General features: G+C 44.4%; 1 protein-coding gene and 1 long non-coding RNA gene across 4 annotated transcripts in view; one reads left to right on the top strand and one right to left on the bottom strand.

Moving 5' to 3' along the window:
• The window catches only part of AMPD2 (adenosine monophosphate deaminase 2), a 353387-nt gene extending 342611 nt beyond the window's left edge, over positions 1-10776 (bottom strand). For both annotated transcript variants that reach the window (XM_069238351.1, XM_069238350.1), the window contains exon 1: positions 10504-10776. In XM_069238351.1, coding sequence (XP_069094452.1) covers positions 10504-10750 — 247 coding nt within the window. In that variant the 5' untranslated portion in view covers positions 10751-10776. The remainder of the gene's footprint in view (positions 1-10503) is intronic.
• Positions 1-15800, top strand: part of LOC138299796 (uncharacterized) — a 148375-nt gene that overhangs the window by 84037 nt on the left and 48538 nt on the right. The window lies entirely within an intron of this gene.

Consider the following 15800-nt stretch of genomic DNA (forward strand, 5'->3'; position numbering starts at 1 on the left):
GCAAAGCTGAAAATTAAAAGAATTGATGGAAGCGCAACTCCAGGAGTGTAGCCCGCAACTTAATTTGGCTCAACATGGGAAACCACACTCTGCCCAGACACATAAAGGTTTGAGAAATTGATAGCTCTTTCTCAATTCTGTGGATGGTGGTGCATGGCTGTTTTATGTTGGTACAGTGATTTGTCTGGTTAATTCCAACAACAAAGAGACTCCTCCATTCTAACTAGTTACGAGACCCCCTGGTGGTTGGCATTCAACTTCTTAGAGAGACACGTGGTGTTCAGCCACATGAGATCGAGCAATAACAGGTCTGTAAAGCCCTTAGATTTTTGGAACTGCACACATACTACAGTAAACAGATCAGCATGTGTCTACAATCGAGGGTAGCCTGCTGAAAGCCTTTTGTGATAGGTATTGCATTTATTTCCCATGAACCAGGAATACACAATAAACTCCCATTGATTAAGTTCCTTCCTTTTGTACACACCAACCGTCGCTGCTACCAACTGGATGAAGACGTCCTTGGATCTGCCCCACCAGAGTTGGCAACAGTTCTGGTAGAGGTCTGAGAAAAGGATCAAACTTGACCATCTAGAGGAAGTAAAAGTCATAACAAAATTTCTGTAGCTGAATATGTGGAAGGATCATTAACGGCTGAGCTGCCTCTGTGACTGACACTGACATCATGAACCCTCAGCCACCTCCCAGACGGAACGCAAGGCACATGGCCAGGTCCTTCCTCTTGTACGTCCTGGCTGGTTGAGCCATCTGAGGCCACTGGACGAATGGTTGAGGACCACTCAGAGGTATACAACTGACATGCAGGAGATGGAGGTGGGTGGGAGGGGTACGTTGTGAGAGATACCCCTCCTGGTGTTATAGCCCCCTGGCATCAGCTTCACTGTCTCTGTGGGGCTGAGAAAGATTGATCAACTCTGCATCCTCCTCCCTAGCAACCGCCCAGCCCCCACTGAGTGCCCTGGGAAAGGGAGGTAAGCCGCCTGTTGACTGAGCTTAGTGCACCTGACTGTGTTGTGGCACTGGGTGCGGAGGCCAAGCCAGGCACCAAGGGTCTGCGGCAATGTCTGTTACCCATCTGACCCATCCTGGGTCTTCTTAGAGTCTGGTTGCTTGGGAATGCAGCCCAGAGCAGGTGGTAAACACCATCTAAGGCTAAATAAGGACACAAGCCAAACCAAGAGGATCCATAAGGGAAAGTTTAAAAGAGCTTTGAAGAGAGAGTTCAAGACAGCATGAAACCCTTGAGAGGGCAAACAAGTAGGATCAGTGCAGTTCATCCAGAGAATTCAACACTGCAGGAAGGTTGGTCATACAGGAGGACTCCGTAGGACTGCTGCTTCAGTGCACCCTGCCCCTGCAGGATAAATACTTTTGCCCTGAGAGAACAGCCAGTGCCTCAGAAAACCTTCCTGTTCGAGTACCATCATGTGACCTCTTGCTTTTCCTTGAAAATCTTCCACGAGGCCGAACCATATTCACAGCTGGTCTCCAAAGTCAACAGTCTCTGGAATGTTGGAACAATGTAAGTAAAGGAAGTGGGCAAGTAGGATCCGTAACTTTGAATAAAGATTGGCTCTAAGGGCTGGGTTAGTGGGCTAGGGTGAAGTTGGATTGGGCGCTCTGTGCGGGTGGACAAGGTGTCACCTTTTGGGGTGGCGGTGACACTGGACATGAGCTGGACCTTTCCTGTGGATCACTCCAGCTGCGGTGGTTACCTCCCCGGGATGCATGGCCAGTGCTGTGACTTGACTGGCCCCTATCAATTGACTTAGAACTGGTGCCAACCAGCGGAATCCAAGTGTTGAAATAAAACAAAGCATCTAAAGGCCCAATGCAGGTGTTGACGCTATGTGATTTCTGTCCAGTGCTATGAATGTCAAAGTGAAGAAGTTCAATGAAGCGCAGATAAGTGACAGGAGTAACTATGACTCTCTTTACATCTTCTATGTCACAGTGGCCTTTACCTCCAAGTGATCCTGCTGGTAACTATCTCTATATCATTAATATATTTGAGAGATAGGCCAAACAAAGAATCTATCATGGTCATGAGCATGATAGCGAGAAATGGCAAAGCTAACTATCCCAATTCCAGGTGAGGTAGTTCCAGGATAATAAAAACCCTACTAAGATGGTGAAAGGATGTGCTGTCTTTCCCACAAATCATTAACCTCTGCCCCGATTTTGTGAACTTTACACCTAGCTCTAGCAACACAATGAATAACAATGAACTGAATAACACTTTGTCGCCATGCTCATCCTCTGTAACAATCAATAATGAGGAAACAATCAATCTCAGTGAAAGCACTGAATTTGTAGCCTCATCAGATAAAAGGGAGACAGTCATATCAAGATTTGAAAAACTGTCAGATGTATATGAGGTCAATGATAAACCCAATAACAAAAGAAGTGACTTCACCAAGAAAGTCACATACTGGAAATATCCCAAAGAACTTACAAAACCTATCTCCAATAAACACAAAATATTCTACTAAAAAATTATTGCTGAAAGTGCGACAAAGTTAAGCTGAGTTCAATAACATTGCATGCACAATGCAAAATCAAAGGAAGAATAAAGAAAGGAGAAGTAAATTCCTTTGTAGCTTTTGCAATCTGAGATTCGCAACAAAAATTGGGAAGTCGAAACATGCAAGACATGTACACTCAAAAGCACAGAATGATGCTAGACTTGTAGCTCTAGCAAGCAGCAAACCTCCAAAACTGTGGTCAAAAGAAGAAATATTGGTGCTAAGTGAATTGGAAAAGGTGCATGAAAACAAAAGAAATATAACTGTACTAATGGTCCTGCACCTTGGCAGTTAAAACAGAAAACAAATTGAAATATCAGAGGAAAAAACAAAAGAATTACGTAAAGACTTTATTAACAGAAAAGAAGCACCTAAAATCACTAACTCCTGTGATCCAAACAACAGAATAGCAGAAATGCAAAATATACCAAAACTCTGCAACATCATAATGCTAGTATAGACTTTATGGAAGAAATCGAGGCTTATATTACAAAAAATACCAGTGATCTACATCCAAAACCAGCCAATCACAATGACCCACCAAATGCAAATGGTAATGATTCTATGAGCACTGCTTAAGATGAGAATCAAAATGCCCCATCCCAGATTAACATACTTAAGAAAGACAAGAGAAATGAAGGCTTAATAAAAACGCATAAGAAAAGCTATGCAAATGCAAAGGGCAGGTATACAGAATAATAGGCAATGTTCAAGAAAGACAAAAAAGAAAATTGTCAGAATAGTCATTGCTGATGACAGAGAAGATGCCACCTGACAGAGCAGTGCAGACACTATTTCTCAATACTACAAAGACATTATTGAAAAAGAAAATAGGACAAATCTGTAATTCAGCCTAATTGACAGAATCCCACAAGACTGGGACTACACACATCTGTGTAAATAAATTACAGTACTTGAAATAATGAAAATGTTTGAATACTCTAATTTAAACAAAGCAATGGGGCTGGACAATATTGGCTTAAATGATCTATACAATGTTCACAAAAAAAGAACCAAGATTCTTGGCCAAAATATTATCAACTTTGTTAACATTGAGAAGAGTCCCTGAATGTATCAAAAAGAAACATTCAATTTTAATTCCCAAGAAGGTACCAATCAATGAACTAAACAAAATTAGCAGTTGCAGACCAATTAAACTTGGTACAGCATTCATGAAGCTATTTATAAAAACCCTGACCAAAAGACTGGCCTGTTTTGTAAACTTGAAGGCAAGAGAGAAAGCCTTCATGAAAGTGAAAGAATGTCTCGAAAATCTGACATTGCAAGGAACATCATAAAAAGGGCACGAAAGAATAAACACTCTCTTGCAATGGTTTTTATTGACATTTCTAAAGCATTTCAATGTGTCAGCCATGGTCACATCAGACGGGGTGTATATCTAAGATCTAAGAAGAGGTTTGTACACAAATTCATCTACGTACTGCAAGGCTAAAAACAATTAATCTACTCCAGGAAGAACAATAAAATTTGGGGTAAAACAATATTGCCATGGGCCCTCTATTATGTGATCTCCAGAAATGACATAGAAGTATGAGGTAACACGTGGGAAAACACAAGTACTAACTTGAAGATAATTGAAAAATTCAGCAAAACAACAGGCCTAAAACTGAATGTCAAAAAGACACGTTTTTATCATGTCATCACATAGACAAAATTCTGGTGAATAATTGCAAACCTTGGCAATCTGAAAAACAAAACATCAGAAACATACATCCAGGTGACAGTGAGCGGTACCTCGGACTGAACTTTGATCCTCACACAGGTCGTCCACAACACGGCAAAACAAATGAGCTGCTAACACATTGGGCTATAAAAAACTTGACAGTCCAAAACTGTAGCCCACACAAAATGTGGAAATCTTATGTCAATACCTGATTTCTAAGCTGTTGTTTAAACTGGAAATGGCAGACACAGAAGCAAAGATTCTCATTGAGTTAGATAAGACAATAAATAAATATTTCAAAAATTACTCCACGACCTACCTACATATTTGATGGTCTCCTCTACTTGAAAAGATCAAATGGTAGCCAAAGTATTTCAAAGCTGTATACAACTATAGGAATCAACAAGTTAACAATCTATTAAATCTCAGAGAAACTCCAGCTTTGTATATTGCACAATCATATACGTACACAGGAGCTATATTAAACAATAATATTGATAACATCATCAAAACTCACAACCATAAACTATCAGACAATAGATTTGTAAACTACTCTGCAGTTGTTAGCATCCTATGACTGGTGAAAAAAGGAATTTGAGAAATGGCAAAATCTCAAGGGTGGTCTTCCCTTAAACGTTTTGCCTTAGCCCTGTTTTTGCTGAATTTGTTTTTGTTGGAATGTGAACACTTTAACACTGCTAACCAGTGCTAAAGTCCTTGTGCTCTCTTGCCTTTACACATAGTGAAACTGGCTTATAACCAATTGGCACATTTAATTTACTTGTAAGTCCCTAGTAAAGTGGTATTGCTGGTACCCAGGGCCTGTAAAGTTTGAAATGCTCTTAGTGGACCTGCAGTACTCATTGTGCCACCCATTTAAGTAGCCCTGTAAACATGTCTCAGGCCTGCCATTGCAGCCTGTGTGGGCTGTTTTAGACTGTTTAAAACTCCCATTTTGACCTGTCAAACTAAACCTTTTGCCAGGCCTACACCTTCCTTTTTGATGCATATAAATCACCCCTAGAATAGGCCTGAAAAGGCCATAAGGCAAGATGCAATGTATTTAAAAGTTTGGACATGTACTTTTATATGTCCTGGTAGTGAGTGAAAAACTCCTCAATTTGTTTTTTCACTACTACTTATAGGCGTGCCTCTCCTATAAGATAACATTGGGTTACATTATTGCATTTAATAATTGAAAACTTTCAATTGGGGGCAGTAGGAATGTCGTGTTTGGTGTTTAAAGAGTTGTAATTTAAGACCCTTTTCAATGATAAAGTTGGATTTTAGTCACAATTCTGAAATTGACACTTTTAGAAAGTTGCCATTTCCTAATTCTCAACCGTTTGGTGCCTGCATCCCGTTTCCCAGGTTACAGGGCCAGGTTTAGACGGCGGTTGGTCTCTGTGTATTGCTCACAGACATTGAGACAAAGGGGGAATAAGTGTTGACAGGATGGGCCATCTGACTTGATAGGGGTGGAGCTGTCACCTACCACACTTGTACATCACAACCAGGGCCGGCTTTAGCGCTGGTGGCGCCCTGTGCAACAGACTTTTTTGGCACTTTCCACCACTGACCACCTCCTCAGATTCCCTACCACCCAGAAAATGTGCCCCTCATCTCTCCATAGCCCCCTTTTACAAACATTCATTTGTTTTAAAGTGCTTGTAAAGGCTGGCTTTACTAATCCACTCAGTTATCCACACACAATATAACTCTGTTCTTTGTAGCAGGCATATTAATGTGCTACGCTACCTTATGCCCCCAGACAAAACTCCCATCTTTCTCCCTAGCAGGAACATTAATCACAAGAGGCCTCTTGACCTTTTAATTGCTTCCTGGAGGCTGGTGGCACAAATAACTTTTCAGCAGGTGCTTTTAAATCGCAAGTTTCTAAGTTATTGCTAAACACAGCGCCCCCCTGAGGTCAGCGTCCCCCAAACTAGGTCAGCACCCGGTGCAAGTGCACCGCTCGCACCACCCTAAAGCTGGCCCTGATCACAACGATTCTTCCTCGCACACTCACAAAGGGTTTGAACTAGTCTTATGTGCGCACAAACAAGCTGAGGCCAGGGCAGGGAGACACAAAATTCCAGACACCTTTGTAGGTGAGGGCCTAGAAACTTTTCTTACTTGAAAGCCGGCACCAAGGATAAATAGTGGACCCTCAGACCCAAGTACACCTCTGGACCTGTGGAAGACTCAGAAGGACTGTTGTGCTGCTCTGCTGCAAGCAGGACTGCTACTCTACCGCCCTGCTGCCCTACTGCCAGAGTGAGGAGGACTGGACCTGCATCTTGAACCCGGGACCATCAGAATGACTTCAAGGGTTAGTTGGCTGGCCTCCTGAGTTCTGCAAGCCCACACATTGTCAGGCCTAACAGTTTGAGAAAAACTGCTTTCCAGGCAGGCACCAGGATGATGTAAGGCACCGACCGGGGGCACCCTTATCCAATGAAGTGGCTTACAGTCCCCACCTAGGGCATGGTGGCTGCAGACTGGGGCGGAATCTTGTGCCCCTTTGTGGTCTGGAGCATGGTAGGGACCCCCCCATGAAGGCCCAGCCACCAGGCAGATCATGGGGCAGGGTGGTGTTGGACTTGGGAGGAGTCTGGGATTCCTGTGGACTGAACAGCTCTCACAATCCCCCTCTGAGAGGTGGGCAAAGCTGTGCCTTTCACTTGGGAGGGCAAGATTCATGCACCGGGCCAGGTACCTGGGTCAGGGTGCCGCCCGGACTGGGGAAGAGTCTGGGGCTCCTGCCACTTGAACAGCTCCTGTAATCCCCCATGAGAGGCGGATGAAGCCATGACTTTCACTTGGGCGGCTCGGTCCCTGCAGGACAGGACTCCAGGCACCATCAGGGTCACCTTCCCTACCTGGGACAGAATGGTGTCAGACTGGGTTGAAGTCTAGGGCTCCTGGGTGAGAAGCTCCCATAATTCCCCATAAGATGCTGTGTCCCCACAGGTGGGTGGTGCAAGCCAGGAGGCATAGCCTCCTGCCAAGGGTAACAAGGTTTCATACTGTCCCCCTTTTAGCTTGTCAGCTTTGTGCTGGCAAAAATGTCACCAGTGACATTTCATTCTCAAGGTCGATCCAGCCAATATGGGTCTTAACCAGCATTCCTAATTTGAATTACACCCAAGCCTAGCTATAATGTTTGCTGTAAAAACTGTCATGGTGTATAATGGAGTTAACCTCCACTGGCTGGGTCCCAAACATGGCGTGTACTTTCACCCAACACTAAGCTTCTATTGAGAACTTAGGGTTCTCCGGTGAACCTTACAGTAAGGTCTGTACTCCATTAATGTTCCAAACACTCAAAACACAAAACCAAATTCAAAATCACGTTTACAAACCCACCTCTGTACTGAGTCCCTCACAGGTAGGACAACCAACCAGCAGTGGGACCTCCGGGAGCTTCCCTCAGCAGCGCATGGGACGCTCTGTCAGGATGTCGTTGTTACCCCGGTGGAGCCGGAAGTGTGCAGCCTCTGTCGTGGTGTTCCTGTCTGATAAATAAGGCTGGAGACTGCAGCTGCCGGAGCTTAAATGTATGCCCACAGCGGCAGCCTCTTTTATTGGGAAAAATAATATCCCAAATAATATCCCCGTAGGACAGCACGTGTTATTCTGGGTGCGTTGATAAACAAACGTTAAGATTGAAATCTTTCTGTCCTTTGCCAAGAAAAGTGCCAGGCTGCGCCTCTCTTGGCACGGAGGCTAAGAGAGGGAATGAGACCAAGGTTTTGTTGGCACTGCCAGGCCATGCGTTGGACAACCGAGATCCCCCACCCCCGCTTTTTACGGCCAGTTTCCAATCGTACACCACTGCCTACAATGCCGATGACACCTCATCATCCTCAAATAGCAGCAGGGTGTCCTAACATGGCCACGGAGCAATGCGACAAGAATGTGCCCGGGTCTTAAAGGATTCCTGGTGTTTTATTTGCAAACGTGGGCTCTGAGCATGTGAACGAATTTTAGTGTTTACACGTCAGGCACAACCAGGTGTGCGCTAGCGTCACTAAACTGCTTTCCCAGCGGACAGAACTAGGACTGTTTCTATGACAGTCAAATAGCAGGGGCCTATCTAGGCTGGCGGGTCTACAGCCAGACAGATGGAAGCCTTCGTAGGGTCAGCACATCATCTGGACATCCGAACCAGGCCTCCACTCCAGCCTGATGCATGCCCAGGGGAACAAGCTCTCTGGGCATCTGAAACCACCCCTGCGGCCCAGAGTGATGCCATTTCAAAGACAACAAGCCATTGCGCTATGTGGAACCAGCCTCCAGGCTGGATTGAGACTTTCAGGGGCAAAGTGGTGAGGAGGGAAGGGCGGAAGAGGTGGCCAGCTGGTAAATCCGAGGATACTAACTAAGGTTGCCTAATGCAGCCCATGAGTGGTTAATATGAACGCAGCAGACCATGATAGTTTAGTGCCACATGGCAAGGGCCACACTGTTAGACAGGGCCCACCGACATTTACCAGCTACTTTGGATTCTGTGCACTAGGGCGTCACCAAGTCCTCTCATACAATGACCACTGTGGCTCAGAGTTTTAAGTGGGCCAAGTCCCTCCTGGTCTCAGACCCGGTAGTAATTGAGAACACACATTGAAATGGGTCCTTATCAGGCCCTATATTCATGTACTTAACATGAATGGCAAAACACGGGTCAATTTTAAAAAAAATGAATGTAAAAATGTTAAAGTCATCCATGTCACTGATTTAGTTCCTGTTTATATTTCACATGGTGTACTTAATCTTGCATTCCCTAAGAGTGTTTGCTATTTCCAGGATTTTGTGTTTCTGTATCTTTTCTTGTAGTACATTACCCTTGCATGGTGTGTACTTTGAACCATGTCGCATCCAGTACCTGTATTACTAAAGGGCACACTTTCCTTGCTTGCGCTATGGCACACCTTCAAGCTTCCCTATAGTGATGAAGGAACTGCCCTCAGGGAAGTCCTAAACTTGCACTGCTCTGGAGGCAGAGCATTCAAGTAAAATATGGAGCAGCTGTTTAACAGCTGCTCTGTGTTTCTCTGGGCAGGTGGCAGTGGCGTAGCGTGGGTTGTCAGCACCCGGGGCAAGGCAAGTAATTTGCGCCCCCTAACCCGTGGATTTTAGCACTTGCGAGTGCGAGCGCGCCCCCCCCAAATGTTGCGCCCGGTGCGGCCGGCCCCCCCTGCATCCCCCAGGCTATGCCACTGGCAGGTGGCATGGTCTGCACTTTCGAAAGGGATTAGTGATCCCATTGCAGGTGAGTGACTGCACTCGCCTGCAAGGGGATGTCTGGGGGTCCATGGGACTCTTTTTCTCCACTCCAGAGAGCTGTGGTAAGGAGACGCACATGCCCGTTGCGCTCCCAGTGCACAGTGTATAATACAGCCCCAGGTGTTTCTAATGGGCCTCGATTGACAGCTCTGGAGTTGAGGCTGAAGGCAGTGCCTGTCAGTGGGTCAGGTGTTAAGAATACACGCCCATCCAATTCTTGCCCTTTTTACAGAAGTCAGAGAGCAGCGTTATTCTGTGCAGGCTTCTGTGTGTGAAGGAGGTACACAGTTGTCAAAATATTGTCAAGGTGAAAGTAAAAGAACATGCAGGGCTTACAGCTGAGTTGGTGTGTTTTGAGTTTGGGGGTGGTGAAGTGAAGAACATGTGGGAAAGTGCATTCACGAGAGGGCAAAAGGAGGGTGCTGAAGAGGAACGAGACGAGGGATAAGATATGTAGATTTACGTAATATGGTTATAAAAACGGTGCACATGTCTAACACAAATTGAGACACACTGAAGACCACTACCCATTCCACAGTCCACAGTAATATTTAATTCACAGACTCATAACTTCAGAATTAAAACCTTATCAATTTTTTACTACAAAATAATTGTTGTTATTTATATTAAACAGCTTACAACCATTGACAAAGCCAATAGTGCTAGGTAGTTTTAGGTCCATTGTTGTATTATATATGCAATAACAGAAAGCTCAGCGAGGGGCAAAATAATGGGCCGGTGGCACACAATGGAAATCACAGAAATGTAGTTTGCATGTTTAAGCCAGGCCCTTAATTACACAGGCCACACCCCTTTTTAAAGACCCCCCCTTCTTAAAGTTCTGATCTGACTGGCTCTTTCCAAGACTCAATGGCCTCCCAGGGTTGCCACTTTGATAGAAACACTAGCATTTTCCCCGTAGATCACTCACGGGCATGACGCTGGCAGAGTGGTTTCATGACAAGCAGCGGACAGTCCCACACTTACTTGAAGCCATGGTTCTCTTCAGCGTCGAGCTGCGGCACTGCATGCTGCGGCAGATTCGAAATCCCACTGGGCCCACCGGATGCTGAAGGTTCGCAGACGGCACCTCGGAGTGGAGTCTTTCCGGGTGGTTTTGACGACGGCTCTGTGGTGGTGAAGTTTTCCAGGTGTCTCTTAGTAGAATAGTTTTTTGTGCCGCTCGTGGAGGAGACTTTTTTTGTGGCTCCTGATGCTGAGATATTTGCAGCATGTAGTGTAGACGGAGGCGAGAAAGTTCTACCTAGGAGTCAATGTAACCTGCTCCGGAAGCCAAAGACCTTTGTACCTGTGCGAAGAAAACACGCGTCATCCGAAGTCAGACTCACTGGCAAATAACAGAAGAGATTACCAAGGTACCACCTGAGCAAAGAGCAGCCTGGGGAAAGCCTGGTTCTCATAAACAGCCTTATCTCCCCGTGGGACATCAATAGTACAAACATTATAGTATAAGAGTAGGAACTAAAGGGAGGGCAGGTTTATAGGGACCCAATGAAGCAAATGAGGGCGCGGAAAAACTGAGGTTATATGAGGAAGTTGTCAGGTAAGGACAAGTCAGTGGAATGGGGGATACTGTTAGAGTAGCAGTGCAGGGTGGACGTGGCCAATTACCTTCAAGGTAGTTATGATAGATTTAGCAGCCTACTTAACAAATGGTTGGAACCGTTGGTTCTTCTGGCCACTGTTTTTTTACTTCAGATATATTTTTATGTCCAGACTCGGGTCTCTGAACTTTCGCCTCGCGCTAAAAGGCAACATGGAGGTGTACTGCGTAAAGGGCGTGTCTGAAGTACATGAGCAGTGAGTTCGGAGATGCTATGGTACCATAGCTAACTTAAGCAGCAAAAACGATTCCTTTTTATTAGGTTTTGTATTACTACTATAACATCCCTTGAGCTGTGGTTTCAAATCCTTATTTCCCTGGAACAATGTCTTATCCGTTAATTGTTTATATTCTGTATTCTGTGGAAATGGCTTACTTACATAAACTACATATTTCAACCTTTGTGAAGCCTTTAAATGAGCATAGCATGCTGCAGTATACAACTTTAAAAAGTATATCTAACTGCGCTTGTTATGCATATTTCCATGTTGTGATTCTTGCAGAGTTTGTAAAACACTGCCTTTAGATGCCTTGGCATGCTGGTGAAACACAGCTAACTGTTATTTATTCTCTATGTAGGTAGACTCATAATCATAGCGCAAGCGTGGTTAAGGTTAATTAACAATTCTGTTGGGAATCAACTTATTGGATATAAACGTTAAAACCCCCTCCTACCTACAAACTTTGGTGAATAAGGAATGTTTTCATGGTTTAAAACATGATTTTTAAGGTCACAGATGATCAGAATTTAACATTGTCTTGTTCATGGAGCATCTAAAAGCACACATTTTTCAAAACTGATGGCTTTTTGTTTGTCCAAATGTGGCGTGCACATACAATTTATTTTGCCCTTTTGTGCATGAACAGACGGGTGTTTCTTGAAGCTTAACGGCTGCTCATTTCTGAGCTTTGGTTAGCCCATCATTTTACCTCTTCCAGGAGCCTATCTGTTTTGCTCCTCACCGATATCTATGTTCAGGGACTGTTTACACACATGAGGAGGGGCTAATCAATCCTCAGAGGCCCTCCAGTGACTCTCCACAGAGGTATCTCGGCACATTTGTGGCCGCCGCATTCTCCTGTCATTGAGGTGCCACTCATCTAAAGCCACGCCCTGATCCTTCTCCCTAGGCGCTGTTTTGTGATAGGGTAATGGACGTCCACATAACTGCGTTCAAGAGGGTCTCATCTCCTCTAACATGACATCTCTGTAATGCTGTTTCAGCAGCTGAATCAACAACATCCCATCAAAAATAGGAGGAAACACGCAGGGGGCTGCAGCATACAAGGAATGCAAGATGGTTCTCCCTGAAAGTTTGCAATGATATAGCAAACTGCTAGTGCATGCCACGTGTGCCTGGAATTGATATAGAGTGGTCTGCGACTAGCACATGTGGAGTCAAAGCTCTGCTCTAGCCTGTACACAGCTGTGGAAAAAATAGAAGACCCTGCAAAGGAGCACATTTCAAAACACTCAACAAAACTGCCAAGTGGGTAGTTGATAGAGACGCTGTGCATCAAATACAGAACGATTATTCAGACGAATCAAGAAACAACAACTGTATCAGCAAGGTACGAAAGAGAGAAAATTTACTCACCGTCAGTGGTGATTAAACCACCCAGCGATACACACTCCTCCGTGACCTCTGCTTGCAGAAATTGCCAGTGACACTCTATGTGGTGAAAGCTGTCTGAACAGCCTGTGCTCTCAATGGCCACTGCAGAAGGAAGCACCAAATATAATGCAGCTATGTTCCTAAAGCCACCACTGCCTTTCGATGCTTCTAAAAAGTGCCAGATGGTCCGTGTGGATTGAAACATTGAACTACATCATGAAAGCACTTGAGGAAGAAGATGAAAAGAAGATCATCAAATATTTAATAAAATGTGCAGTTGATGGAGTAAAAGACGTGCTAAAGAAAATCTCACAAACTGGTGCGATATTTACCAAAAGGTAATAGAAGCCTTAGAGGCCAAGTTCAATCCAATGCCGAATGTTGACTTAGAAAGGTATATCTTCAACTAAGCATGACAACAGGTTGGTGAAACAATGGATGATGTTGTTTAAAGACTCAATGCACTCATTAACCATTGCGATTTCTGAGACTTCACTGATGAAGAAGGCATGCACCTCAGAATTGTTGATGGCTGCCTTTCAGACTTGTTTAGAAGGTGCATGCTAAGAGAAACAGTCTAGAGAAAATGCTGATGACTGTGAGAACAGAAGATGAGCAGATCGACAAGCTGCTGACATGGAAGCAGGAACAGCACACCATGAATCGATGTTGACTGTGAAAACCAAGCACAAGCATAAACCGTATACACAAAGGTCGACATTGTCAAACAAAACAAAACTATGCTTCTGGTGTGAAATTAAATTTCCCCCTAAAGGTAAAAGTCCCACCTGGGACAGGTTTACGAAGGTTGTGGAAGAAAGACCCACTTGATAACTGTGTGCCAGGCCCAAGAAAACTCGAATGTGTCAGGACAGCAAGAGAAAATGGCTGCAAGAACATTCCAGAAGTTTTCACGTCACACCCATAAACCCGAAAAGCAACATCAGCTACAACAAAAAGAAAGCAGGCAAAATCCATTGTCATTGAGCTCATCATAAAAAGGTTCTTCAATGTCACTATCATGCACCAGCGAAGATGATGAATGTGCACTGATGATGTCCACCAAAAGATGATGTGAACATGTGGAGTTAGCTACCTGTACAGAGGATCATAATTTAAAGAAAGTTCACCAAACAGAGCAGCAAATGTGATTTGTACATTGTCCTAAAATCGAGTTGAAGGTGAACGATCATCCAATTAACTTCATCGTAGACAGCGGTGCTTCGTTTAACATCAAACCAACAGAAAAGTTTAACAGCCTAACGCCTATGCAGCACCTCACTCCATCAGTCACGTAGGTATATAGTTGGGATTCTTCTGAACGACTGTTAAGCCAAGGGTCAGTCGTAGCAGCAATGCAATACAAAAATACATTGGTGTGAGCCACCGTTCACATTCTAAAAAGGATTTTGTCAAGTCTTGTTTACTCAACTTTGCCACTGCTGCTGACATGGGACTGATATCCCTCAACTACAACTTTTGTGTTCAATCGGAAATTACGCACCCATTCTCGTTGTTGTTTCAGGGCCTGGGAAAACTCCAGCAAATGAAAGTACAGCTTCATATCAATGAAGACATTTGCCCTAGTGCTCAGTGGCACTGCGGAGTTGCTTTCCATCTGTGTGGAGCTGTAGAGAAAGAATTGGAAGCCCTCTAAAACATGATATCTTTGAATGCTCTCTAGGCCCCTCACCAGGAGTTTCACCCATAGTAGTAGTACCTGAAAAGGACATTAGCAGAGCGGTGCACATTTGCGTTGATATGCACCAGGCAATAAAAGTCAATGAGAGACCGAGACATCCTAGTTCACACATAGGAAACATCATCATGCAATTGAACTGAGCCAAAATCCTTTTCCGACTCAACCTTACTAAAGGATACCATCAACTTGAGCAGGAGGAAAACTGCAGGTACTTTACTACCTTTTCAACCCATGTTGGTTTGTTCATGTGTAAGAGACTGAGCTTTGGAGTATCTTCAGCAGCTGAAATATTTCAGGATGTCATTTGGCGAGTGATTTATCCTGTTACACATGCTTTCAATTACAGTGATGACATACTGGTTTTCGGGCGAGTACAAAAATAACATGACAGTTCCCTGACCCAAGTGTGCCAGCTACTCTCTGATGCAGGCCTCACTCTCAATTTATTCTGGCAGATATTCTCTGATGGATGGATGACTCCAGATTCAGACAAGGTGGAAGCCCCCACCAAGATCTGACTATTCTGAGATCCTTTTTAGGCATGACCAGTTATTGCCCAAGATATAACCGCAACTTTGCTAAAGTGAGTGCCTCACTGAGAGGCTTGACAAAGCAGAATGTACCATTCCAGTGGTTTCCAGAATGTGACCAGAGTTTCAAAGCCATTAAACATGCACCTGAGAATGCAACAGAAATGGCCTACTTTGACCCTAAGTTAGACACTGAGATAACGGTTGATGTGAGCCTGGTAGAGCAGGGGCAATCCTTGCTGAACACTGTGGTTACCCAGATGCTCCAAGACACATTGTGGCCTATGCCATTTGAAGTTTGTCTGATACAGAACGTGCTTACTGTCAGCCAGAAAAGGAAAGTCTGGCTGTGGTGTGGGTCTGCGGACACTTTCATGTATGCCTCTACAGAAAACAATTCACCATCATCATGGAGCACCAGGCGCTGCTTACAATGTTTGGGAACTGTAAGGCTAACATGGCCCCACGCATAGAGAGGTGGAGGTTATGACTCTAAGAATATGACTATGAAATTGTACACAAACCTGGGAAGGATCAAAAGTGAGCAGACTATTTTTCACGAGTGCTGGTGTAGCGTCACAGTTCACCATCCAAGGCAGCTGAAGCATATCTCAACTTTATTGTGAACTCCAGCACACCAGTGGCTCTATCTGTGGAACAGATCATTGCTGCGACTAATGCAGACATAGACATGAATGTAGTCAAATAACTAATTACTACTCAATTCTGGAGAGGAAAGTCCCGGCCTCTGGCCGATTATGTTGAATTCCAAAAGTTCAAGAATGTACAAGATGAGTTAGCAGTCACCTTGG

This window comes from Pleurodeles waltl, chromosome 6, assembly GCF_031143425.1.
Source record: "Pleurodeles waltl isolate 20211129_DDA chromosome 6, aPleWal1.hap1.20221129, whole genome shotgun sequence".
In the NCBI taxonomy this organism is placed as follows: domain Eukaryota; kingdom Metazoa; phylum Chordata; class Amphibia; order Caudata; family Salamandridae; genus Pleurodeles; species Pleurodeles waltl.